The sequence below is a fragment of the Podarcis bocagei genome (genome assembly GCF_964188305.1).
Source record: "Podarcis bocagei genome assembly, chromosome: 7".
Classification (NCBI taxonomy): domain Eukaryota; kingdom Metazoa; phylum Chordata; class Lepidosauria; order Squamata; family Lacertidae; genus Podarcis; species Podarcis bocagei.
The window spans coordinates 75,414,206-75,440,831 of record NC_138132.1 but is presented as its reverse complement, the minus strand read 5'-3'; the positions used below and the strand labels follow the sequence as shown (position 1 = coordinate 75,440,831).

Genomic DNA, 26,626 nt, shown 5'->3' with positions numbered 1-26,626 from the left:
GACTCACTTTCTCCCTCCTAAAAAGTAAAGGGAAATGTGTGTGCATCTTATGGAGCGAATGCAGGCTGCGCAGCTATCACAGAAGCCAGAACAGCAAGAGGGATTGCTGCTTTCACTGCGCAGCGATCCCTCTTGCTGTTCTGGCTTCTGAGATTCAGAATATTTTTTTTTCTTGTTTTCCTCCTCCAAAAACTAGGTGCGTCTTGTGGTCTGGCGTGTATTATAGAGCGAAAAATACAGTAATTACACTATGGAACTCTCTCCTGCAGGATGGCCACTGACTCAGATGGCTTGAAAAGAGGATTGGACAAATGCATGGGGGGAAATAAGGCTTTTGATAAGCCATGATGGCTCAGCTCTGCCTCCATGGTTGGAAGCAGCAATGCTTCTGAAGACCAGTTGCTGCAAATGACAGGAGGGGAGAGGAATCTCTTGTGCCCAGGTCCTGACTCTTTGTGTTGTTTTCTTGGTCAGTACTGTAACACAGAAGGGATGTAGCCAAGTGGTGGGACATCTGCTCTGCATGCAGAAGGCCCCAGGTTCAGTCCCTGGTATCTCCAGGTAGGACTGGGAAGGTCCCCTGCCTGAAACCCTGGAGAGCTGCTGCTGCCAGCCAGTGTAGATGACACTGAGCTAATGGTCTGATGGTTTTCCCAGTAGTGATGTATGGAAGTGAGAGCTGGACCATAAAGAAGGCTGATCGCCAAAGACTTGATGCTTTTGAATTATGGTGCTGGAGGAGACTCTTGAGAGTCCCATGGACTACAAGAAGATCAAACCTATCCATTCTGAAGGAAATCAGCCCTGAGTGCTCACTGGAAGGACAGATCCTGAAGCTGAGGCTCCAATACGTTGGCCACCTCATGAGAAGAGAAGACTCCCTGGGAAAGACCCTGATGTTGGGAAAGATGGAGGGCACAAGGAGAAGGGGACAACAGAGGACGAGATGGTTGGACAGTGTTCTCGAAGCTACTAACATGAGTTTGACCAAACTGCGGGAGGCAGTGGAAGACAGGAGTGCCTGGCGTGCTCTGGTCCATGGGGTCACGAAGAGTCGGACACGATTAAACAACTAAACAACAACAAAAATGGTCTGATGCAGGATAAGGCAGCTTCTCCCCCCCGGGCACAGTGTCTGCTTCCTAACACAGTACAGCACATTCAGCTGCTGGCAAAGTGGTCAGGGGCAGAGAGACACGTGACACTGGATTGTAGCAGCCCAAACATGTGTTATGTTCTGATTTTCTCTTTTTGTCTGGTGCAGCAGCTTGTGGCAGGAGCAGTCTGAGAACGCACTGGTTCGACAGCAGTATCCTGGATGGTTTGGCAGTAGTTCTTCACAAGGACCTGCTACTGGGGCAAGGCAGAGCCCACATCTCAAACAAAACCGGGCTGTTCAGAGTGAAACAGGGCAGGATTGAATCCTGGCCAGCTGGTGAACAGAGGAGGGCCTGCTTTCTGCAGAGGTCTGCTCTATGTCTGCCTTCCCCGCCCCCAACCCCCCAGGAATGCACATTGGAAGCAGACCCCAGCAGGACCACACTGTCCGCTCAACAGTACAACCCTGTTGGCTGCAGAGGTCTGCTTTGCCTGGAGGGTTCAGTCCTGCTGGCTGCAAGGGGTCGACCTCACCAGTGCATTCCCAGCTGGGTAATTCTAGAGAAGCAGACCCCTGCAACTAACAGGATTGCACTTTCTGCCCCCCCGCCCAGCTGGTGAGTGGAAGGATCAGTCCTGCTGTCTGCAGTGTGGTTGAGAGGAGGAAGGGTCTCTCTGTCCCCCCACCAACTCCTGACTGTATGCTTAATAGGCATTTAAAACCCTAACTAAACATTAGGACTCCCCCTCCCAATTGATTCAGGGCCTACAGCTGAGTTGGCATGGGGCCAATCCAAATCCCCGCCTAAGGCCCTGCATTTTTTTTGGGGGGGGTATGTGATTGCAGCCCTACTTGTTACTGGTAGGAAAGTGGTGGCCGCTCCTTTATTACTGGTTTTTAAGCAAGAATTTTGTAGTTGTGGAGTTTCTGCAGCGGGTTGCACCAGATGACCTCTGGAGAGACCCAATTTTATGAATCGGGAGCCTGATCTATGGGGTTGTGCTGGTGGCAAAGTGTGATGGGTGATGGCTCTGTCTGTGGTTTGCCTTTTTCTTTTGCGGGGTTGCGGGGAGATGGGCTGAACCCACAAGCGAGGCTTGGTCTGCATGTTTCCTCCTGCACCTTGTCTCTCCCCCCGCCCCCCCCGCCCCCCGGTGGCTCGTGTCCAGGAAATGTGTCTAGGGTGGTTGTTTAATCAGGCGGCTGGGCTTGTCTGCTCTGTGGGCTTCCTGCCCTCTGGTCTGAAGGGAAGATCGGAAATTCTGCTGCTTTAAAACAGGACTGGTAATCCGGAAATGGAGAATTTCCTGGATGTGTGTATCCCCCGCCCCACTTTTGTGTAAAATAGTGGCATTTAATGGCTTTACATTTTACCAGCTATAACGGTTGGAGAGAGGAAGCAGCGAGGCCAAGTTCCTGCTGATTTGCTAAAGCAATCTCTTATTTATTTACAAAACAAATTAGATGCTTTCCCCCCAAAGATCCAGGGAATGTGGAGCAAGCCATTAGAGCAATGTGCACGTTTAAAAAAACCCCTTTTATCATTCTTCAGTAGAAAGCTTGAGTTCTTTGTGCATAGAACCGCACAATGCATTGTGTGCTATATAATAGCAAGGCATGATACCAACACGTTGAAAAAGCCAAGATCAGGTGGTATTGGTATTCTGATTACAGTGCCATCACGCCTTAAGAGTTGCATAGGTCTCTGCACCCAAGGATCATGCAATTGACAGGCGGAACAATGAGCAGAGCGCAGGACCAAAGGTCCTAATTAAAAGCAGGTGAATCTGTGCAGGGTTTTGCGGGTCCACTGTAATGAACGGGAAATGCGACAATGGGTTGCAGCACACAGTTCATTCCCCCCAGATATTATATTCCATCTTCCCTCCTGGTTTTCCGTCCTTTCTCTGCACACCGGCTGGTCAGCTTTCTGTGGCTACTGAGCATGCTCAGTCCTCATAGGGCTGTTTTTCCGAAGTATTCTGTCCCTCCCAACGAAACTGGGTGCCCCCCTTCCCCAAAAAACACATTTTGTACTTTTGCAAACATTGAGTTCTCCCAAGTCTGCTGATAACCTCTGCTCCCCTTTGTGGTTTGGATAGGACTCTCACCCAGAGAACATGTCTGTATACAACAACCACTGCAGCTGTTCTAGAATTCGAGTCATAAAGTTCCTACAGCCCACCTAGAGTTGGCAAGCAGAGATCTTGTATGTCTTGCAGTATAAATGCTTTCCGAGGAGTTGTTGGGTGTTTTTTTTTTGGGGGGGGGGGAGCTATTCTTGCAGTCTCTGCAAAAGGTAGCCAGTTATGGTTTCTGCGGAGTCCCTATTCCAAGTGCAGGGCTGTATCTGCTCAGCTAAGGTAACACTTGGCATAGACCCATTGAAATGAATGGACCTAAGTTAGTCATGTCTGTTCACTTCAGTGGGTCTACAGTGAGTAGGGCTGGCATTGACTACAACCTGCAATATTAATACAGGTCTCATTATCCTCTCTGTGTTATAAGAATATATATAAGAACCTGGGGCCTTCCAGATGCCACTCCACACCGCTCTGATGAGTGCCTAGTTTGGGGTTATTCCTGGAAAGTGTCACTAGACACTCTGTGCCATTTACCAGCTTAATCTGGTTCTCTAGCTGTTCCTGGACAACAACAACAACAACAACAACAACAACAACAACAACAACAACAACAACAAATAATTTATTATTTATACCCCGCCCATCCGGCTGGGCTTCCCCAGCCACTCTGGGCGGCTTCCAAAGAATATTAAAATACTATAATACATCAAACATTAAAAGCTTCCCGAAATAGGGCTGCCTTCCGATGTCTTCTAAAAGCCTGGTAGTTGTTGTTCTCTTTGACATCTGGTGGGAGGGTGTTCCACAGGGAAGGCGCCACTACCGAGAAGGCCCTCTGCCTGGTTCCCTGTAACTTGGCTTCTCGCAGTGAGGGAACCGCCAGAAGGCCCTCGGTGCTGGACCTCAGTGTCCGGGTAGAACGATGGGGGTGGAGACGCTCCTTCAGATATACTGGACCAAGGCCGTTTAGGGCTTTAAAGGTCAGCACCAACACTTTGAATTGTGCTCGGAAACGTACAAGGGATAGCATACCCTCCAACATTTCTCCAATGAAAATAGGGATGTCCTATTCAATACTGTGCGGCTTCCAACATACATAAAAACATAATAAAATATTAAACATTTTAAAACTTGCCTATACTGGTCTTCTATAGGTTGTAGAGTTACTTATCTCCTTGGTTCGGGGGAGGCAGGTGGTCACATAACTCCATAACCTCCAACATTTCTCCGAAGAAAATAGGGATGTCCTAACGACTAAACAACAACAACAACAACAAGGAAAAGTGGGACATTCCAGGATCAAATCAGAAACCGGGACGGCTTCTGTAAATCCAAGACTTTCCCTGGAAAATAAGGACAATTGGAGGGTCTGGGAAAGCCTGACCACCATGGTCCATGCGCTGGTGACCTCGAGGATGGATTGCTGCAAGGCACTCTGTGTGGGGCTGCCCTTGGCCTTGGTTTGGAAGCTGTGGCTGGTGCAGGATGCAGCTCCCAGACTACTGGTGGGGGCAGGCATCTGACTGAATACATTGTTAAAGCATCTGCACTGGCTACCCATCTACCAGGTTTGAGACCCTTAAATTAACTGACAAAGCCTTAAGCAACTTAAGGCTGGAGCATCCTTAGGGACCACCTGATCCTAGCTCAATCCTTGAGAGCACCTACCGGAGCATCACTGGTCATTCCCACAAGTTGGCGAGGCTCATCTGACATCAACACAAAACCGAGCATTTAGTGTCATCCACCCAATTTTGTGGAAGACAGTGGCACCTCGGGTTAAGTATTTAATTCGTTCCAGAGGTCTGTTCTTAACCTGAAACTGTTCTTAACCTGAAGCACCACTTTAGCCGCCGGAGCACGATTTCTGTTCTCATCCTGAAGCAAAGTTCTTAACCTGAAGCACTATTTCTGGGTTAGCGGAGTCTGTAACCTGAAGCGTATGTAACCTGAAGCGTATGTAACCCAAGGTACCACTGTAGTCTGCTGACAGATGTTCATCAGGCACTTTCTGTTTCAACTCTGAAATGCGTGCTGAAAACTTTTCGCTGTCAAGCTTATGCAGGTGATTAAAAGTGCACCTTTCCATAACAGTTAATCTCCACTTTTTATTTTTTAAAAATATTTTTATTAGCAATTACAACATAACAACTTATCAAAACATATCATATTCATTATTTTTCCCCTTCCCCCACCTCTCAAACCCTCCCCCAGAGACCTTCCCTCAGCTCCTCTCTCTGATTTCTCAACACATATTATTCTCTGCATGTTATAAAATTATGCAAATCCTTACATTATCTATCTACCATGTTATCAATCAATAAATTTGTGTATGTTTATTCAAAATAATCTCCACTTTTTAAATACACCTACCTGGTTTTTATGGTGCGGTTTTGCTTACGACTCTTGTGAACTGGTCTGGGTTTGTTTTATGAGTGCACATATATTTTTTATACATAAATAAATTGGCCATCTTGGTTGGGGCTGATGTAACCCCCACAAAATGCACAGAGCGTTAAAATAAGTTAAATAAAAACCATTCAACTGTGCTCCAGACGCTTGGGTTGCTTGAGAGGGCTTTGATGCGTTGCAGGGGACTAGATCATCCTTTGGGTCTCTGCAATCCTATGCTGACCTTTGCTGGCTGGTGGCTGCTGTTTAGAATTCCTTCTGCCTGTCTTCAGGCACGGGAGCGAAGTTGGGTTAAAAGGACGGGGCGTTTGTGAAGTGTGTTTGCTGGGTTGCCTGAACACAGTCACGGGCATTTAATCCCGGCCGGGACATTGCAGGGGGTGACCTGCTAATCTCTGATATTCTTAATATAGGAAAGTCTGCTCTTAAATAAACCCAGGGTTGCTATATCCAGCAGCAGGGGAGCTAAATATAAAGGAAGATTCTCCCTCGCTCCTTTCACCAGCTCTGGTTCCCCTTAGTAGCCTTGGTAAACAGAGGCCAAACAAGGGAAAGCAGTCATCCCCGGAGGCAAGCTTGATCCCTCTGTGCAGGATGCTAAGCCTCAGGGAGGAACAAGGGTGATGCGCTGACCCCTCCTGTCTTGGGAGCTGGGCAGTGGCCAATTTGAATGTGAAAAAAACCCACACTGTTAGCCCGAACAAAACCCCTCTGTCTTTCAAGCTTGTTGATAGGAACAAATAAAGGGACATAGGAAGGAACCTGCTTTAGACTGAGTCAGACGGTTGCTCCCTTTAGCTCCATATTGTCTACACTGGCTGGCAGCAGCTCTCTGGGGTTTGAGGTGAATGTGTAGGGGATTGAACTTGGGTTTTCCCAGGTGCTTCTGAGCTACCACTTTGACACTTTCCTACTCGGGTAGTAAGCTGCTTCCTAATGAGCCAGAGGGTTGGCCCATTTAGCTTAGTATTGTCTACCCTGACTGGCAGCAGCTCTCCAGGTCTTTGAGATAGCAGTGTGCCCCAGCCCTGCTTGGAGAGGCCGGGGATTGAACCTGGGGCCTTCTGCATACAAAGCGGATGTTCTGCCGATGAGCTGTGGCCTTCCCTTCCCACCCGTGCCCAGGCATGGGGCGGCTGAGTGTTGATAGGTTTTTTGTAACATGTCTTGATTTATTTAGCTCCCAGGCAAAATGGCTCCCTGCAAACTCTCTATCCTGTTTGCAGGTGACAAAATAGGAGCTGGTGAGGGGGTTGCATATTGCAGAAGATTCTCTGAAAGGTTTTGTAGTAGAAAGATCTCTCCTGAGAAATGTTGGCTGGCCATGGAACTTGGAAAGTTGCTGCCAGCCAGTGTACGCAGTACTAAGCTAGGTGTTCTAATGGTTTGACTCTGCATGATGCAGCTGATGATGATGTTGCGGTGTTTGGGGGAAGAGTCATAACTCAGTGGTAGAACATCTGCCTTGCAACTCTCAGCATCTCCAGGTAAGGCTGCGAAAGGTCTCAGTCTGAAACCCTGGAGAGCTGCTGCCTGTCAGTGTGCTCTGACTTGGTCTAAGGCAGCTTCCTATGTTGGGAGCTGGTTTTTTTCTCCTCGCGTCTTTCTGAATCTCCTGCTGCTGAGTCTCACTGAACTGTATAATTTGCATAATTTGAAGGGACCTCAAGAGTCATCTAGTCCAACCCTCTGCAGTGCAGGAACCGCAGCTAAATGACCCCTGATTCAAATACAGTGGTACCTCGGGTTACATACGCTTCAGGTTACAGACTCGCTAACCCAGAAATAGTGCTTCAGGTTAAGAACTTTGCTTCAGGATGAGAACATAAATCGTGTAGTGGTGGCGGCGGCAGGAGGCCCCATTAGCTAAAGTGGGTGCTTCAGGTTAAGAACAGTTTCAGGTTAAGTACGAACGAATTAAGTACTTAACCTGAGGTACCACTGTAATATGAACCTGTGGGCAATAGGGAGCAGGGCATCAGCTAAGCAGTGGACTCTGTTAGGTAGCTTCTGCATGAACGCCAGGAATATATATATATATATATATATATATATATATATATATATATATGTTTTGGTGTCTTCGGGTGTCTTCCCGTGTAAGAGTTGGGATGTCTAGGCGACGTTTCAACGAGGTCTCACTCGTCATCTTCAGGCTGGTGCTTTCGGCTTCTTGTTACTAGAACAGAGCAGGATCTCAGTGTTTGAGTTCCTATAAATACTGTTGAGGGGGTGTGGTGTATAGCCTCCAACGTTCTGGGCAGATAGGAAGTTCCTAGGTTAATGTGCCTTTTCTTCTTTTGTTCATTAATTACTTGAGGGATATCTTGAGTGATTACTTGAGTGATATTCTGAGTACCACTTAGGAGGGTCATTAGGTGTGGATTAGTTGCTAAAGCTTTCGTGTCTTGACCTCTTGACCTTGTGAAGAGTTTTTCTGAGAAGATGGCTGTACTGCACTTAGTTGTGCTCTGGCTTGGCTTCGTGTATAGGGGCGAGCTGTGGTTTTGTGCCCTGTGCCAGCCAGATCTGTGTAGGGATTGCAGGGGGGTGCAGCATCCGGAGGTGCCACTATGGTTTGGCTACTGGATGGTGTCTGTAATTTATCTGTGGAGAGGGTCTGGGTTTGGGTCTGGTGTGGTTGATTGGAGATGGCGTTCTGTGTGCCTCTGGTTCTGGTGTCGGTTTTTGTGGGGAGGGCTAATTTCCAGATGTCTGGCAGGCGGGACGTGTCGTCACGCTTGTTCATGTTGTGAGGGTGTTTCTCTATCTCGATGGCTTCCATGATTATTCTCTTGTGGTGATGTTCCATGTTAAAGAGCAATTTGGAATCTGCAAAATTAATTTCGTGTCCTGTTTCTTTCATGTGTTGGTAAAGAGAGGAAGTTGCCAAACCATAGTGGCACCTCCGGATGCCCCTATACACGAAGCCAAGCCAGAGCACAACTAAGTGCAGTACAGCCATCTTCTCAGAAAAACTCTTCACAAGGTCAAGAGGTCAAGACACGAAAGCTTTAGCAACTAATCCACACCTAATGACCCTCCTAAGTGGTACTCAGAATATCACTCAAGTAATCACTCAAGATATCCCTCAAGTAATTAATGAACAAAAGAAGAAAAGGCACATTAACCTAGGAACTTCCTATCTGCCCAGAACGTTGGAGGCTATACACCACACCCCCTCAACAGTATTTATAGGAACTCAAACACTGAGATCCTGCTCTGTTCTAGTAACAAGAAGCCGAAAGCACCAGCCTGAAGATGACGAGTGAGACCTCGTCGAAACGTCGCCTAGACATCCCAACTCTTACACGGGAAGACACCCGAAGACACCAAAACCTACATTCCTGTACCCGTGAAAATCTACGAAAGCAAATATATATATATATATATATATGGCATTTCCCAAATGCAAAAAATAGGGTGGCATGATTATTTGGTGAGAATGGCTGGAAAATATCAACAATGGGAATGCATGAGTGAAAACTGGTGTTTCCTTTTTAAAAAGAAGTTATTATAGAGAGGCATTGAAAGGTGTCATTAACCTAATTTTGTCAGTGATCAAAAAACCACAACACGTTTATTAGAAACGTTTGTGTCTGGGCTGCCTGCCAGAGGTGGTTTTTTTTTTAATAAAAAAAAAACTGGAACCAAATGCTCGTAATAATAACCTCTGACTTGCGCTTAGCGAAACCCACCAGACTTGGGCGCATAAACTTCTCGTTGAAAAAGGTAGAAAATGTCTCTGTCTTGAGCTTAACATTTGAGATTCGGAAGCAAAGTCATTAGCATCTCCCTTAATTAGCCAGGCTGGTGTTTTGTTACGGTTTGTGAGCAAAACAGCAAGAACTCTCGGCTGTGGGCAAGGGACCGTCCTCCTAGTGATTTAATAAGATTCCCACTGGATCGTCTAGGGGTAAAGGGCAACCCACAAATTCATTGCATCTTTCCAAAAACGAAAAGTCAGCAGGTTTGGACGTAGGCGTATTTTATGAGTGAATGAGCACGCGTTTGCACTTGGTCTTTGCCAAAAGGCAAAAGAAAGCAAAGTGTATAAATAAAGCTGAAGCAACACTCTGCCAAAATGATCTCCAGAGTTATTCAGCAGGTGAGGCAGTCTGGTGTAGTGGTTAGAGTGTCAGACTAGGACCTGGGTGAGACCAGGATTCAAATCCTCCACTAAGCTATGAAGCTCACTGGGGGTGTGACTTTTGGGCCAATTGCTGCCTCTCAGCCTAACCTGCCTCACAGGGTTGTTGTGGGGGTTAAATGAGGAGCGGGTAGAACCATGGCTGCCCTCTTGAGCGCCTGGGGGGCGGGGAGATATAACTGCAATAAAATATTACGAGGCAGCCTGTCTCTCCTGGATCAGGGAATGGTGTATATTACAAAATACAGACCTTCAGGACCCAGAACATGACAACCGTTATGGCTGGCAAGCCTACTTAAGTTACGATAAAGTCAAGATCTATAAAAACTTTCTAAATCTCATTATAAGGCAATCTCTCTATATGGTTTGGGCAAAATACAAAGATTTGCTCGAACCTAAAACTCCATGGTGGATATCCCCGCTTGAAGCATTAGCAGTAAAGAAAAAAATACGAAAGGGAATTGGCCAATAAAATAAATGAAATGAAATACCATTCTTGACAGCAGAGTACACCTAACGCAGAAATAAACTAGTGGATTGATCCATCTCCTGGGCTAAGGTACCCTGATCCCGCCCCCCAAACGATACCCCAAATAACCGTCAGTAGCAATCTTGCTGCTTGGAAGTCTTGGGAGGTGTTCTGTATTGACATCGTCCTTTCCTAAGCAAGCAAACCAGCTTGCTTATTAGGATTTGAATATAAGAAACTGAGTGGGTGGGTGCATTCTCTTTTTCCCTTCTGAGCCTTTTTGTATCTAAAAGTTCCATTTAAAAAAATAAACGCCCTGTTATATCTTCAAGGATGGAAATTAGCCTTGTCACAATCTATATTTCTGACTGGTCATCATGCCCTGGCTACAAAAATAGACCTTGATCTGGAATTGGCTGGTACAGGGTGTCTTATCTAGAAACCCTGGGAGGTTTGTGATAAACCTGAGCAATGGTGTGTGTGTGTGTGTGTGTGTGTGTGTGTGTGTGTGTGTGTGTGTGTGTGTGTTTGTAGGGGATAGCAATAGTTGTCACTTCCTTGATCCTAACTGCCTCATCAGTGTAAAGTAAATATTGAAGTTTTTAAACGTGTCTTCATTACTAAGCCTATAACGTTTGGTGGTGGTTGTTTTTAATTCGTTTATTTTATTTATTTTAGGGGGCGGGGAAACCTCTGTTCGAAGAATGTACTCACTACCCAGCATAGGAGCCAACTCTTAAGGGCTGAAGGGTCTTTGTCCCCCAATAAAATATTTGAGCCCCCCCCCAAAAAAAAGTTGATGGGCATCACCATTCAAATGGTGTGTGTTCACCACATCATGTGATCATATACCTGCCCCCCCCCATATTTTGCTCTCTAGCACCATTTGGTGTTGCATAACGTATTCAAAATGCTGTTTTTTGACTAATGTAGCAGAGTCCTAAGTTTGGCTAGGAGTAGACTTGTTGAAATTAACGGCTCTAACTTAGTCATGTTCAGGGAGTCTGCTCTGAAGCGTAGTAGCGCACCAGCCTATTTATAACATTTCTACCCCACCTTTTGCGCTTAGGATGTCAAAGTGGTTCTACCCCACAACACGTTCCTCCTCACAACGAACCTGTGAGGTAGGTTAGCCTGAGAGACTGTGACCAGCCCAAGGTCACGCCTGGCAAGCAGGTCTCTCAGGTCCTAATCCTGGCTCTCTGTTACTCGATGGAGGTCATTTTGCCCTGAAGGGTGTTCAAAGAACCCTTTCTACCTTTCATTCTGCAACACAACTCTGATGTCACAAAGCCACCTGGTTCCGACGCAACCAGGTCGGTCCACCACTGGATTGAGGGGGAAAGGCTGTTCTGAGGGGCTTCACTGCTTCAGGCATTCGCACGGAGTGGCGTCCTGTCATAGCCCTGGAGAATACCTTTAACCAGATTTTATTTCCCACCTCCTAAATCTTGCTTCATGAGGTAAGGTGTGCCTTTTCGAAGCAGTGTCTTCTAGAGCAGTGTTTCCCAACCGGTGTTCCGCGGCACACTTCTGTGCCGTGAGACATCGGCTGGTGTGCCGTGGGAGGGAGGCGGGCGAGTCGGGCGGCGAGAGGCGGCGGCGGCGAGGATCCGCGTCGAGCCGGGGGCGGCTCCGCGGTGGTGGTGCCGAGCGGCGGGGCAGCGCGCGCAAAAGGGAGGAGCGCGAGACAGCGGAGGAGGAGGAGGCCGGCATGTCCGGGCAGCAGCAGCAGCAGCAACTCCCGGCGACGGCTCCTCAAGCCCCGCCGCCGCCCCCTCCTCCGCCCGCTATCGCCGCCACCACCACAGCAGCCGCCGCCGCCGCCTCAGCTGCCGCCGTCCCTCAGTCCCTCGCTCTGCTGCCTCCTCCCACCCCGGCAAGGGGGAGGGAAAAAACTTCCACTCTTGTGCGTCCCTCCCGGCGTGACGCTGCGCGCTGACGTCACGGGGCGGGGCTTTAATGGTGGTGTGCCGCGAGATTTTTTTCGGGTAAACAGGTGTGCCGTTGCCCAAAAACGTTTGGGAAACACTGTTCTAGAGGAATGGTTCTCGTTTTTGTCAAGGCTGCAGAAGCTGATGTGTGAGGTGATTCTAGTTACCGTATTTTTCCACCTATAAGGCACCCCCATGTATAAGATGCCCCCTATTTTGGGGGACTCCAATTTAAGAAAATGGGGGGAGATCTATCCCCCAATTTTGGACATTATTTTTTAGGGGGAAAACCTGGTCTTATACATGGAATAAAACGGTAAACTGTGAAATTTGCCACCTCAAGAGGGAGTGACAGCCTCCATCTTGGATGACTTGAATTAGAGAAATTTGTGGAGGATGTAAGACTGGGTTCCGCCTCTGCAGCCATGTACCCTCCAAAATTTATTCAATGACTATAGGGGCATTCTATTCAACAACAACAACAACAACAACAACAACAACAACAACAACAACAACACCCCAGCTTTATACTGTTTATTATACTGTTTATTGCCCCAGCCACTCTGGGTGGCTGAAGGATTGCCTTCAGATGACCTGGTGGGTTGGATAACTCCATACCCTCCAACATTTCTCTGATGAGTATAGGGACGTCCTAAGGAAAAGTGGGACATTCCAAGATCAAATCAGAAACTAGGATGGCTTCTGCAAATCCAGGGTTGTCCCTGGAAAATAGGGACACTTGGAGGGTCTGCTGTCAGAGGCAGGGTGCCTCTGAATAGCAGTCCTGGGCATCACAAGTAAGGGAGAGTTGCTCTTGATCTCAAGTTCTCCTTTTGGGCTTCCCGTTGGAGCATCTGGTTGGCCACTGGGAGAACTGGACGCTGGACTTAGAAGCATCTTTGGCCTGATCCTGCGGCAGCGCTCTTGTTTGGGCCTTATGGGCACTTGAGAAAACAACAACTTCCGCTCAGCATATCGGGAAAACCATTCTGTTCCGCGCCTGTGGCGCAAAGCAAAACTACTCTGTGCATGCTCGGTTATTCTCACTAAAAAGCATGTGCAGATTCTCCTTAAGTGGGGAGGTGTGGCAAACTGGGTCTTCTCAGTCTGGGTTTTGGGAGTCAGCTGTCCTAACCAAGCCACAGATGCTCTGCAATGACCTTTATCCCCAGACACGGGAAAATTGGAAGGTGCCTTTACAACAGAGTCAGTCCCTTTGGTCCCCTTAACTCAGTGTTGTCTACTGACAGGCAGCAGGTCTCTGCGGTTTCAGGCAGGTGTCCCTCCTAGCTGTACCTGGAGACGCCATTAGGAATGGAGCCTGGTACCCTCTGCACACCAAGCAGATGCTCTTAACCACTGAGCCGGGTTCATTTCTACCCTACACTTAACTTGAACACCCTTCTCCTCCTGCCTGCCACCCCCAGCTGTGTTGGAAGGAAATGTTTGACTGAGTAGATCCTGTCTTGCTCTCTCTCTCTCTCTCTCTCTCTCTCTCTCTCTCTCTCTCAAAAAAGAAAAAAATAGTCATTTGAGCGGCAGCTGGACCCGTGCTGATAAGAAAAGACTTGGTTTCCTTCATCCTCTCCACCCACTCTTTCCCTTTCAGTATACATTCGTGTCTGTTCTCCTCTACCCCGCAAAATTAATCACCTGCAACTCGACTGAAAAACATGTTTGTCAGCCTGGGCACCCCAAGCCCTCTCTGAAGGGTGAATCGGTGTATGCTGCCAACTTTTCTTCTTTCTTTTCAGTGCTCCTCCGTGTATTATTTCGCACCCGGCGTGTGTGCTTTTATAGAATTATGTGAGTAAGCAGCAGCTGTGAGGTCTCTGCTCCCTCCTTCTGATCATGGTGTGAGCCAGCCAGGACCTTTTTTCAAGTTACTCCGTTCCATCCCTCTTCCCCATTATCCATTCCGCCCATGCAAGACCAACCAGCATTGTACAGTGGTACCTCGGGTTACATACGCTTCAGGTTACATACGCTTCAGGTTACAGACTCCACTAACCCAGAAATAGTGCTTCAAGTTAAGAACATTGCTTCAGGATGAGAACAGAAATCGTGCTCCGGCGGCGCTGCGGCAGCAGGAGGCCCCATAAACTAAACTGGTGCTTCAGGTTAAGAACAGTTTCAGGTTAAGTACGGAGCTCCGGAACAAACTAAGTACTTAACCCGAGGTACCACTGTATGCTACTGAGCATGCTCAGAGCTGTGTACTTTCTGGAGGGTGTGTGTGTTCGCTCCTGCCGATACCTCCTTCTTGAGTGGTTCTGTCTGCGCTACACCAGGTTCCATGCTTAGAGAATAATTAATATAATTTTGTACTTAATATGCAGGATTTCTCCCTTATTCCGCTCCCCGCCTGCCATTTTTAGGGAGAGGAAAAGAACTCTCTCGCAGGGTTTACCGCTATACAAAGGTAGGAAAAACGCTGTAAAAGGCCAAATTCCTGGCACAAGGCATTCATCACAGAGGTGGCTTTTTCTCTCTCTCTCCCCCCCCCCCCCGTTTTGGTAGGAGTTCTAAATTTAGCATCCCGTCAGGGAAACCTCAATGACAGATTTACACGCTGTAGTGTCTGTCACTGGCTGCAGTGTCACATCCCAGGACGATGGAGATGCTTTTCTTCAGGGCGGAAGCCAGACAGTCCGCATCGACCGAACGGATCCTGTTTGGTGGGAGGGAAGGGTGTGTGTGTGTGTGTTAGGAATGAACAAACAATGGGTTGTAGCCAACTAACATTAACTCAGAGTGGAACCAATGAAATGGGTGGACAGGACTCACTTAGGCCTATTCATTTCAGTGGGCCTACTCAGAGTAAAAGTGCAACCCAAACGTCTTAGAATTAGGATTATGGAGTTGGTCGGGATGCCCAAAGGCCATCTAGTCCAACCCCCGGCAATCAAAGCTAAAGAATCCCTGACAGATGTTCTTCCATCCTCAAACAGTTGTGTTTGCGGCCCATGACTGTTTTTTGAGGCCTGAAAATTAGGTCTCCGTGCCTCCCCACCAAATCATCTGTCACAGAGGCAGCTCCAAGCTAAAGCAGGTTAGATGACGTACTTGGCCACTGAGCCTAGTATTTTCCTCTCTGGCTTGCAAAATCTCCCTAGAGTCACAGGCAGAGAAGTCATATTGAGGCAAGGAAGAAGGGCTACCCCTATGCTATCCATATAATCAGTTATCAGTAATCAATATATTCAATATATTGAATATATGCTTACACATAATCAAGGCTTACAGTATTTTATAATCCATTTTGAATCAAAAGGGAAGCTGTGCCTTAGCTAACTGCAAACTGCTTGGAACAGCAAAGTTAGGAGCCGACCTTTCCCCTACAAACATCCGTGTACCCTGGACAAGGGGAAGACGTGAATCAGAGATTCTGGTACAAAATCCCCTCAGATACAGGCTAAATTAATCCACAGAACAGGAAGAGCAAAACCACAAAATCTCCAAACTCCCTGTCCTGTCATAACTAGGGGAGAGGTTAGACAGAGCGTCACTGCAAGCATCGGAAAGCAGAACTTGAACTCTGTGCTTGACCAGGAGCTGGTAGCGTGACAAGAGCTTGCTGATTGGCTGATTCTCGCTGACAATGTTGTGAATCCCTCATGGTTGTCTCATGATCTATGATTTGCTGTGATTTGCTCAGGTATAAAGACCTCTGGATTTCTGTCAATCGGGGTCCCAGTTCCTTTTGGAAGAGATTCCAAACTGGGTCCTTATTGCCTGGCAATAAACCTCACCTTCTTATTCTCCATTGCTGAGTCTGCCTGATCCTTATTTTGCACCAAGCGAGTACCCACTTACTTTCACGTGCTTCAATATTTTTTCCCAATTCCATGTTAGCTTGACCCTTTCAGCTGCAAATGTTGGAAGTTGACCCTGGGACCTTCTAACATGCCAGGCAGGTACTCTAGCACTGAGCAACGACCTTTCCCTTAAGACATGGGAACAAAGGAAACTGTTTTGTACTGAGTCAGACCATTAGGTCCACCTAACACAGCACCTTCGGGCGTGAGGAACCTTTGGCCCCTCCACATGTATCTGGACTACAACTCCCATCATCCCTCTCTCTTAGCCATGTGGCTGGTGTCCAGCAACATTTGGAAGGGGCCACATATGGATTTTAACTTTGAGTTGAAATCCCATTCCATCATACCGTTAGGCCTTTCTCATTAGCAGCAAACAAAAGCCACACCCATGTTTTGTTTACGCAAAGAAAGCCACAACCATGAGATCCAGGGGCATGTTTAGTTAAGGCTAAAATAGTTTTGACACATGGGATTTATGGTTCTGAAGATTCTGTGTTCCCTACTCTCTAGATCAGCCTCTGCTAACCAGGCACTTCCCACCCCCAACACGCTGGCTGGGACTGATGGGAGTTATAGGGCACCGGGTGCAGAATGCAGGAAGTTGCCGAGTCAGGCCATTGTTCCTTCTAGCTCAGTATTGCTGGTGCTGGCTGGGCTTTGCAAGATTCTGGGCAAGCTGTTTTTACCAGTCCTTGGGGACTGGGAAATGCCATTGGGGACTGAACTTAGCACCTTCCGCTTGTGCAGCTAGGTTCCCCACTGGGCCTAATCCAGACCAATCAAATGTGCCACGCTATTTCCCAGCATGCCTTTTGCTTTGGCACTCCGATTTATGAGGAGATAATACTAAACCACAGAGCCCAGGGCTTGCCGATCAGAAGGTCAGCGGTTCGAATCCCAGCGACGGGGTGAGCTCCCGTTGCTCGGTCCCCGCTCCTGCCAACCTAGCAGTTCAAAAGCACGTCAAAGTGCAAGTAGATACCTTCCGGCAGGAAGGTGAACGGTGTTTCCTTGCGCTGCTTTGGTTCGCCAGAAGCGGCTTAGTCATGCTGGCCACATGACCCGGAAGCTGTACGCCGGCTCCCTTGGCCAATAAAGCGAGATGAGCACCGCAACCCCAGAGTTGTCCACAACTGGACCTAATGGTCAGGAGTCCCTTTACATTTACCTTTAATACTTCTGTTGCTCTGTGCTCTAAATGGTTTCAGTTGAGATTCCTGCATTGCAAGGGGTTGGACTAGATAACCCATTGAGGTGCCTTCCAACTTCACGATTCTATGACCAGGATTGTACCGCAGCCTGTTCTGCATGTAGCCACCTTCTGAAGTTCAAAACTTGTGGGAAAGTTTCCTGTCTCTCCACCGTTCCGCCCCCGCTTTCCTTCTAATTTCACTCCCCTCCATTCCCAGTTAACTCTGGAGGGGTTCGGAATTAAAGCAGAAACATTATTATAATTATGATTTCTTAGAAATGCTTTCCCTTCCTCCAGAAATGTCAAAACAAGGGGGCTCATCCGGACAGCTCCATTTGCAAGGACCACCTAGCTTTTATGTTTGCCGATAAACCATACGGAAAATGTGGAGGCGAGAGAATGATAATGCCTCTTGTAAACAATCTGAATGGCCGAGGAAAGAACTTGGCCTTTAGAACTATGTAAGCTTTTTTAAAAGAAGGAGGAGGAGGAGGAGGAGGAGGAGGAGGAGGAGGAGAAATTGGCAAGAGAGTGAGTCAGTTTGATTTAGGACTAAGGACAGCTGCAAGTCTACCCCAAGCATACGAGATTGCTTTGTATTCTGGCTGAAATAGGTACCCACCCTGGTCACAAACATGTTGAGCAAAACATATCCTGAAAGAGCAACTTGCAGAACGGTAGATCTGAGCCGTTTGTCTAAGGAAGTAATGGAAGGAGTTTGCACTAGAGTTTACCTTCAGGCCTACTTGTTTCTTTCAAAGCAAGAGCAAGGACAAAGAGCATCTGGGAAATGAATGAGGGAACAATAAGACTTTCAAGTTTGCTTGCGGCAGATTAGGATAGGTGAAGTTGGGGAATTTGGCAAATAATTAAGCAGAGGCTGGGTACTTCTTTCCTTTCTTTTGATGGGGTCCCTGCTTCATGCTAGCCAGTATAGACAGCAGCACTTCTTTGCATGATTGTCTGCCTTTCTCTCTGAAAGGTTGGGTTTCAGCTGGCAGAGGAGCTTTTGTGAAAGCTCAGGTGTGTTCTGCAAGTTGAACCTAGGCAGCCAGCAGGAAACATATTGCAGAGTCCAATGGAGCTTACTCCTAGGCAGCTATGGATAAGACTGAAGTTATGCTGATCCAAGTAAATTGCATATTGTGCAGTGCTGCTGAGTACTATACTCTGCCCATTTTTGCTCCTGGTCCCACCTACCGCTGACATGTGGCCCTTGAAATACTGCCCAGAAGGAAATGTGGCCCTCAGGCTGGAAAAAGGTCCCCAAACCCAGCTATAAGTCTCCTGCTTTGGAGTACCCAGAAACACCTGTCTGACCACTCTTGGAAGCAGTGAACTGGGCTATGTGGTCAACCACTTCCTTTATCTGACCAGATTCAGCCTTTTAATCTCATTTCAAAGTCCTAATAGCTGCTCTTGATTGGCTGCATCTCTTTGATACCAGCTAATGGTGCTGCCTTGCACTTCGTCTTCCTTATGGCCTTTTCTTCCTGGTGTGCTAGAACATTAATCCGTGATGTTCAGCCACTCTGTCTCATCCTTAAGTCTCATTAAACCTCATTATCTGGTTCTTTCAGCTGTGGCAAAACAATGTTTAGAGGGGCAATTCTTAATGTGTGTATAAGTGCAGCCTTGAAGGTTTTGCCTTGCCGAAAGCTGCCTCTTCTGGAGAGGATCCTGGCTACAGAGCGGGGGCATTGCGCCACTGCTGCCGATCGTATCAGGCCCCGTTCACGCTACTCATGTAAAGCATCATGATGCCACCTTAAAACAGTTGTGGCTTCCCCCAAAGGATTCTGGGACCTGTGGTTTGTTAAGGATGGTGATGGATTTTAGGAAGCTCCTATTCCCCCCCCCACAGAATACAATTCCCAGAATCCCCTGGGAAGAGGGATTGGCCGTTAAGCCACTCTGGGAATTCCACTGAGGAGGAATAAGGGTCTCCTCAAAACTCTGAACATCCTGAGCAAACTGCAGCTCCCAGAATCCTTTGGGGGAGGGAACTAATGACTGCTTAAAGTGATATCACAGGGCTTTAAATGTATGGTGTTAAATGTGGCCTTGGGGATCTGGGCTGAATTTTAGAACTGGACTTTCTGGCATGAATTTGGGGGGGTCAGGTACCCCTGTGCATTTTACTGCAAAAAGTCCATTTGAGAAAATAAAATGGAAAAGGGGGTAGGTGTGCTGGATTTGCTTGTCTGTGATTGAGCCCCACCTCCCCACTTGAAAACAGGAAGTGGCCTAAATTTGGTGCTCGCAAATTACGAGGCCTGCCTCTCTCCTCGGCCTAATCACTTCTTGGCATGGACTTCAAAAGCCTTCTAGCCTCGGCCAGGACGATCAGCTTCACATACCTCTGTCTCTGCCAGGGTCTCGCAGCAGCCATCAGCAGTCTTACTCTCCTGTAAGCACTGTGGATCTGGGCCCATAACCCTGTTGTTGGGATACTGCCGGGGAGATGGGGGCAGCTGGCTCCAGTCACCAGCCGGCAGCCGGGCAATCTCCGGTACAGCATCAATCAGCGACACGAGCCTCAGATACATTTAGAGACTCGGCACGCTCTTATCAGCAGAGTGAATAACTTCTCACAACCGAAATGGCAGACAGAGACATGTGTATTCACAGGCGTTTATTCAACATAGTTCAGGAACAAAGAAAAAACATGTCTTCTTCCCTTTGTCTCCAGCAAATAGCAATACAAAAGCAGCATACAAATGGAAGTTCCCAGCAGACCTGTGCTGGAAGTAAACAGGCATGTGATACACAACAGTCATGCCTGCTCCTTCTAAGGTGGAAAGGAACTATATCCTAACAGTCCGTGCATGTTGTGGCAATGGGTTCCCAAGTATGCAAAGTATGGAGAAGGGTGTGTGTTGGGGGGATGAGTGCCCTCCTCTCCAGTGGGTCTCTGCCCCCAAAGCAGCATCTCTATGCAAGACATTACATCTGGAAAAGTGCCAAAATTGCCACTTGCATTCCCTGTGAGGCGAGTTGCTGTTTGTGGGCTTCCCATATAGGTCCCTGGTTGGCTTCTGCGAAAATAGGATGCTGGACTAGGTGGGCCTTTGGCCTGATCCAGCAACCAGCAGGCGGCTCTTTACGGTCACCGAAATGACTCCGCACTAATTATATCGACTTACTTTTTGTTTGCTTGCCGGAAGCTTCCTCCAAGTGTTTTGGGAGAGGCAGGTTCTATAAATATTTGGACCATTTTTGTAGCATCCGCTTAAAACATATACAATTTGGAGTTGTTTACCACCCTAAGAACCTTCCAATCCCCTTAACCTCCTTCCTTTCGGCTCCCATCAAAAGGGCCGTGCAACATTTTTCTTTTTTCTTTTCTCTTATTAAAGTAATCACTCACTCTGTTGCAAGCCAGGACATTAAGAGGAGGAGAGTCCTGACCCTTTTTGACAACCTTATTTCAGAGCTAATGGCATTAAAACTGGTTGCCTGGTGCTATTTTAAGCTGGCTCCCTCTTCCTTCCTGGTGATCTTCCCGTCGCTGAGAAGTGAGTCATTCGCTGTGTGATGGTCAGATGCCTTTTCTAGTTTTTCGGCTGCAGTGGAGTGATAGCGGGCTGGTCAATGGATTCTTTGTTGATGGGTTGCATTGATATCCCCACCTTTTCCTTCACGGAGTTATAGTTCTTCTGCTCTCCATTGTATCCTCACAACAACCCTGTGAGGTAGATTAGGCTGGCCACTCCCAGTTCACTTCATGGCGGAGTGGGGATTTGAAAACTCTGGTCTCCGACGTCCTAGTGCTACACTCTAACCACTCCTCTGTAGATGAAGTTGTGTGTCAGGCAAACTGGTCCAATAGTGTGGAAGCGGCACTGCAGATTTACAGTGGTACTTTGGGTTACATATGCTTCAGGTTACATACGCTTCAGGTTACAGACACCTCTAACCCAGAAATAGTACCTCGGGTTAAGAACTTTGCTTCAGGATAAGAACAGAAATCGTGCTCCGGCGGCGCGGCAGCAGCAGGAGGCCCCATTAGCTAAAGCGGTGCTTCAGGTTAAGAATGGTTTCAGGTTAAGAACAGACCTCCGGAACGAATTAAGTACTTAACCCGAGGTACCACTGTATTTATTTCACAGCCTTTATACAGTCGTTGCTTGTAATCAAAGCTCTAAGTAATGGGTAAGCAAACTAAGGCCCGGGGGCCAGATCCGGCCCAATCGCCTTCTAAATTTGGCCCGTGGACAGTCTGGGAATCGGTGTGTTTTTACATGAGTAGAATGTGCCCTTTTATTTAAAATGCATCTCTGGGTTATTTGTGGGGCATAGGAATTCATTCATTTTCCCCCTCAAAATATAGTCCAGCCCCCCACAAGGTCTGAGGGACAGTGGACGAGCCCCCTGCTGAAAAAGTTTGCTGACCCCTGCTAAGTGGTTTATGAAATAAAAATGAAAGTGTTAGAAGGAGGTATTTTAAGAATGCTTAAAAGAGAATTAAAATAAACTGTAAGCAAATGCAGATTGGAAGGCAGGTTTGCATTCTGAGGGTTAGTTATATCCAGGGCTGTTTGTTTTCAGAATAGACCAACTGAAATTGATGGATGTAAGTTCATTCATTTTCATGGGTATACTCTACTTAGGACTAGCATTGCAGGCAACCTGTTTTTCTGGATATGCTGTTGGCCTAAACAAAAAATGTTTCAGGGAGATTCCTATAAAGAACAGAAGGGGGTTCTTTCCTGGCGTCAATAGACAGGGAGTTCCAAAGTGCTACAACAGAAAATAAAATGACCTGGCTTTGATGGATACCTGTGTATGGGAAGAAGGAATCTTTCACTGACCCTTGCACATTAGGGTGTGTTGAATTTTTCAGCTTTCAAACTCCCCAAATGAGGGGTGCTAAAAAGTTGTAGCATGACTTGGGAATTTGAAAGATACAGTACTTTGGTTAAATGAATATAATTTCGTTTTGATTGGTAAGTAAAATGTATGTAAGATTGCACAGAAATCATTAAACATGATTGCCAAGTTTTCCATTTATATTATACAGTCGTACCTGGGAAGTCAAACAGAATCCATTCCGGAAGTCCGTTCGACTTCCAAAACGTTCGGAAACCAAAGCACGGCTTCTGATTGGCTGCAGGAAGCTCCTGCAGCCAATCAGAAGCCGCATCAGACATTTGGGTGCCAAAGAACGTTCACAAACCGGAATACTCACATCCGGGTTTGCGGTGTTCAGGAGCCAAAACATCCAAGCACCAAGGCGTTCTGGATCCAAGGTACGACTGTATATTATTGTTTTTTTATTATTTAGCATTACCTGATATTATCAGAAGGTAAAATTAAAATTATTCCATTTTCCGAAAGCAGTTTATGTCATCAAATGTAGACGTACTTAGCTAAATATTGTCCAATCACAAAAGTAATAGCAGATTTGAATTCCTTATACCCCAAAGCATATTTTTAAGACCACTCACTGAAGAAATTTGCAAAAGTTAAGTTTCAGCCCCTAAAATGCCACATCCGACATGCTTTTCTCTCTTAACACTGTATATCTGACCTGGCGTCAGCACCTAGCATCCTCGACCCCAACCCACTGTTATTGACCCCAACCCTGGACCCCTTTTTAAACCAAGACTCAGCAGCTGAGGGCCCTTCCGGTCGGTGCCAGCGCTTAATGGCGGTCCTACCTCCGAGCTCCGGAGAAGGACTGCTTCGCAAGTTCGGGTCTTACCCGCTACGGCAAGCGGGGGACCCCTAAAATCCCAGGCGCTGAAGCCTGAGAACAAGGAGACTCGGTGGGCACCTTCGCGCCCCCCGGTACCGTGAAAGAGCCTTTTTAAAGGCTACGGATCGACATCGGGAGTGAGCGCGGTGCTGAGAGTCGCTACCCAGCCTGCGAAGTGAAGCCGCGTCGCCATAAGCGGAGAGCGCCGATTCCTTCCTGAAAAGAAATTCGGACTGATTCCCCGTGAGTAAGAACTGAAAAATAACTGGGACTTTTTCAATTTTAAAAATTGGGCTAAAAACGGGGGAGATTTAAACAAAGGAAGTCTGCCTCCCCCCGACCGCATGAAAGTGAAAGCAACGGAGCTCTAAACCTGCATCCGTTTAAATCCGTCCTTTGATCAGCTAAACCGGACATTTAAACCTTTGATCTCCCCTCTAGCAAGCAGGGCAGAGGGGAGGCGAATCTGACCATTAACTGCATGACTTATTTGAAGGAAAAAACCTCTGCTATCTCATCTATTTGAAAGTCTGAAACGGTCTGCCTTTTTAGTACATTGAGCTGACTTTTCCCTGTGAAGTGACACCTTGATACAAAGTTTCCACAGTGCCTGACTTTTGTACATTTTAAGAAGAAACAGTATAAACAGCATACTGGGCAACTGTGGCAATTGGAAGCTATAAGACTTTAGTAACATTGATTTTGACTGGGTTAATCTCCTTTCTTTCTACATCTTGGATGGTCTCCTTTGTTCATGTATTTGGAAATTTCCTTCTATGGCCATTTTGATTTGCTCCCTCTAGAGGATAAAGTGAAGTCCAGCACGGCCTAAGACAGTGGAATTTTCCAAGGGAGAATAAATCCCGTGGGAATTGACCTTGACATGAGTGGGCCACAAGAAGAGATAACTACAAGAGCCAAGACCAAGCAACAACAACAGCAACAGCTGCAGCTGCAACAAGCAAAGAAAAGAGGTTCAATCTCAGGCGTAACAGCCGGACTAGCTGGAACAACAGGACAGGACAAAGGAGCAGCCGTTTCTATGGAAGCTGTGACAGAAGCTTTGCTTAAGATAAACCAGACTCTGGAGTCTTTGACAAAACAGACTTCAGAGAACACACAAAAATTAACAGAAATATCAACAAGATTAAACCAGAATACAGAATCTATAAACAAATTGGTCGAGGAAAACGCCACCACGCGTCAAATTGCCGAAGAGGCCAAAGCCACAGCTGGAGAGACGCAGGAGAAATTAGAGCCACTTGCCAAGAAGGTCTATGAGCATGATGCAACCTTGGCCTTGTGGGAGTTACAGAGGAAAGAGAGAAATTTAAAATTAAGACTGATTCCGGAGAACGAAAGTGACAACCTTGTGGAATATTTGACACGGGAGTTTGCGGATTGTTGGGACCTGGAGGAAGACGATTTCAAAATTACAACTGCCTTTAGACTGGGCAAAAAGCAAGATAGAAAGACACCAAGAGATTGTTTGATCACACTCAGATCTAAGGAGGAAAGAGATAAAATTTTAGGACTACACTTTGGAAAAGCCCTGCAAATTGGAAATTCAGCTGTACAGATCTTTAAAGACATACCAAAATACATCTTGGACTTAAGAAACTTCTACAAGGATCTGGTTCTTTTGTTAAAGAAAAATCTTATCCGCTTCAGGTGGGAGTTCCCACAAGGACTGTCATTCGACTACAAGGCAAAGAAAGTGAAAATAAAGACAATTCAAGATAAAGACAAATTTTTGGCAAGATATCAGGAGGACCTACAGAAGGGGACTGTGGACGCACTTGCAGAACAGAGGAGAGCACTGGATATCCTGAATCTCTCGTTTGGACAAAAACCACCACCGTCAGAAGAAGAGCAACAACTTGGAGCTGTTGGAGGAGCCTTAAGAAAATAACAAGATGGCTCTGCAATTCCTTAGTTGGAATTGTAATGGACTGAATGGGCCTTTGAAGAGAAGACAAGTATTTCATATTTTGAACAGAGAACAATTGGATTTGATATGTTTACAAGAAACTCACATAACTAGAGCCCACAGGAGATTACTCACAAATAAAAGGTTAGGACAAGAATTTATTTCATCAGACAAAGTTAAGAAGAGAGGAGTGGTAATATATGTGAAGGAGAAATGGGCTCCAAAAATGATATTCAAAGATGAACAAGGGAGATATCTGGCTGTGGAGATACAAGTACAAGGAGAAAAACTTTTAGTTGTTGGAATTTATGCACCAAATGAAGGCAAATCTGACTTCTTTAAGAGACTTCATGAAACTTTGACGGACTATCTGGATTACAACATGATAATCATGGGAGACATGAATGGCGTGGTCTCCACTAATATGGACAAGGCACAAAGACTAACAGTCACTAAAGAAGGGAGACTCCCTAAGACTTTTTTCGAAATGACAGAAAACATGGACTTGATAGACATTTGGAGAACAAGGAACCCTCTGGAGAGAGAGGGAACCTTCTTCTCCCAAGCAATGATGACCTGGACCAGAATTGACCAAATCTGGGTTACTAGTGGATTGGCTCCAAAGATTAAGAAAGTGGAAATCTGCCCAAAAACCTGCTCCGACCATAACGCCGTGAAGATGGAGATGAAACTCACAATAACCGGTCAATTTAGATGGAGAATGAATGACACCCTCTTTCGAGATAAGGAGATTCTCACGAAGGCCCAAAAGACCCTAAAAGACTATTTTGAAATAAATTTGAGGACTGACGTGGAGAAAAGAGTGATCTGGGACGCAAGTAAAGCTGTTATGAGAGGATTTTTGATCCAACAAAATTCAATAAAGAGGAAAAAACAAAATGAGAAAAAAGAGAAGATCTTGGAAATGATAAAGGAAGGAGAGAGGAAACTAAGAACAAAACCAAAGTCTCAGGACATTTTAAGAGAGATTAAGTTATATCAAACTCAATATATGGAATTGATGAACCAAGAGATTGAATGGAAGATAAAGCAAATGAAACAAAAGACTTTTGAATCAGCAAATAAATGTGGTAAACTTTTGGCATGGCAATTGAAGAAAAGGCAGAAACTAAATACAGTTACAAGCCTAGAGGTCGATGGAAAGAACATATCTAAACCTAATGAAATTAGAAATTGCTTTTTAAGTTATTTCAAAAAACTTTACACCCAAGGCCCGCAAAATGAAGAAGATATAGACAAATTCCTTGGAAGATATGGATTACAAAATATCTCTCAGCAAAGTAAGATGGACTTGAACCAGAGAATCTCAGAACAAGAGATAGAGGCTGCCATTCAGAATATGCAACTGGGCAAATCTCCGGGACCAGATGGTCTGACTTCTAGATACTACAAATCGCTGAAGGAATGGTTGATTCAACCACTAAGAGAAGTTTGTAATGAGATTCTTGAGGGAAAAAGGGCACCTGAATCGTGGAAAGAGGCATATATTTCACTCATACCAAAGTCAGAGACTGAAAAGACTCAACTCAAGAACTACCGCCCGATATCACTCCTCAATGTGGATTACAAAATTTTTGCAGACATTTTGGCAAAAAGATTTAAAAGAGTTTTGATGGAGAAGATTCATAAAGACCAAGCAGGCTTTCTCCCTAAAAGACACCTAGCAGACAATGTAAGGAATGTAATAGACATTTTGGAAAAGCTGGAGGTGAATATAAACACTAAAGCAGTATTGATCTTTGTGGACGCGGAGAAAGCCTTTGATAATATCTCTTGGAGTTTTATGAGGAAGAATCTTCATGGGATGGGGGTA

General features: G+C 46.4%; 1 protein-coding gene across 2 annotated transcripts in view; it reads left to right on the top strand.

Moving 5' to 3' along the window:
- The window catches only part of LOC308591024 (tyrosine-protein phosphatase non-receptor type 11-like), a 64,230-nt gene that overhangs the window by 7,738 nt on the left and 29,866 nt on the right, over positions 1-26,626 (top strand). The window contains exon 1 of one of the 2 annotated variants that reach the window (XM_081201546.1): positions 11,521-11,677. The exons of the other annotated variant lie outside the window; for it this stretch is intronic. Within the exon in view, the coding sequence (XP_081057672.1) occupies positions 11,673-11,677 (5 nt within the window). The 5' untranslated portion in view covers positions 11,521-11,672. Of the gene's footprint in view, positions 1-11,520; positions 11,678-26,626 lie in introns of those variants that run through there. 2 annotated transcript variants of the gene reach the window in all.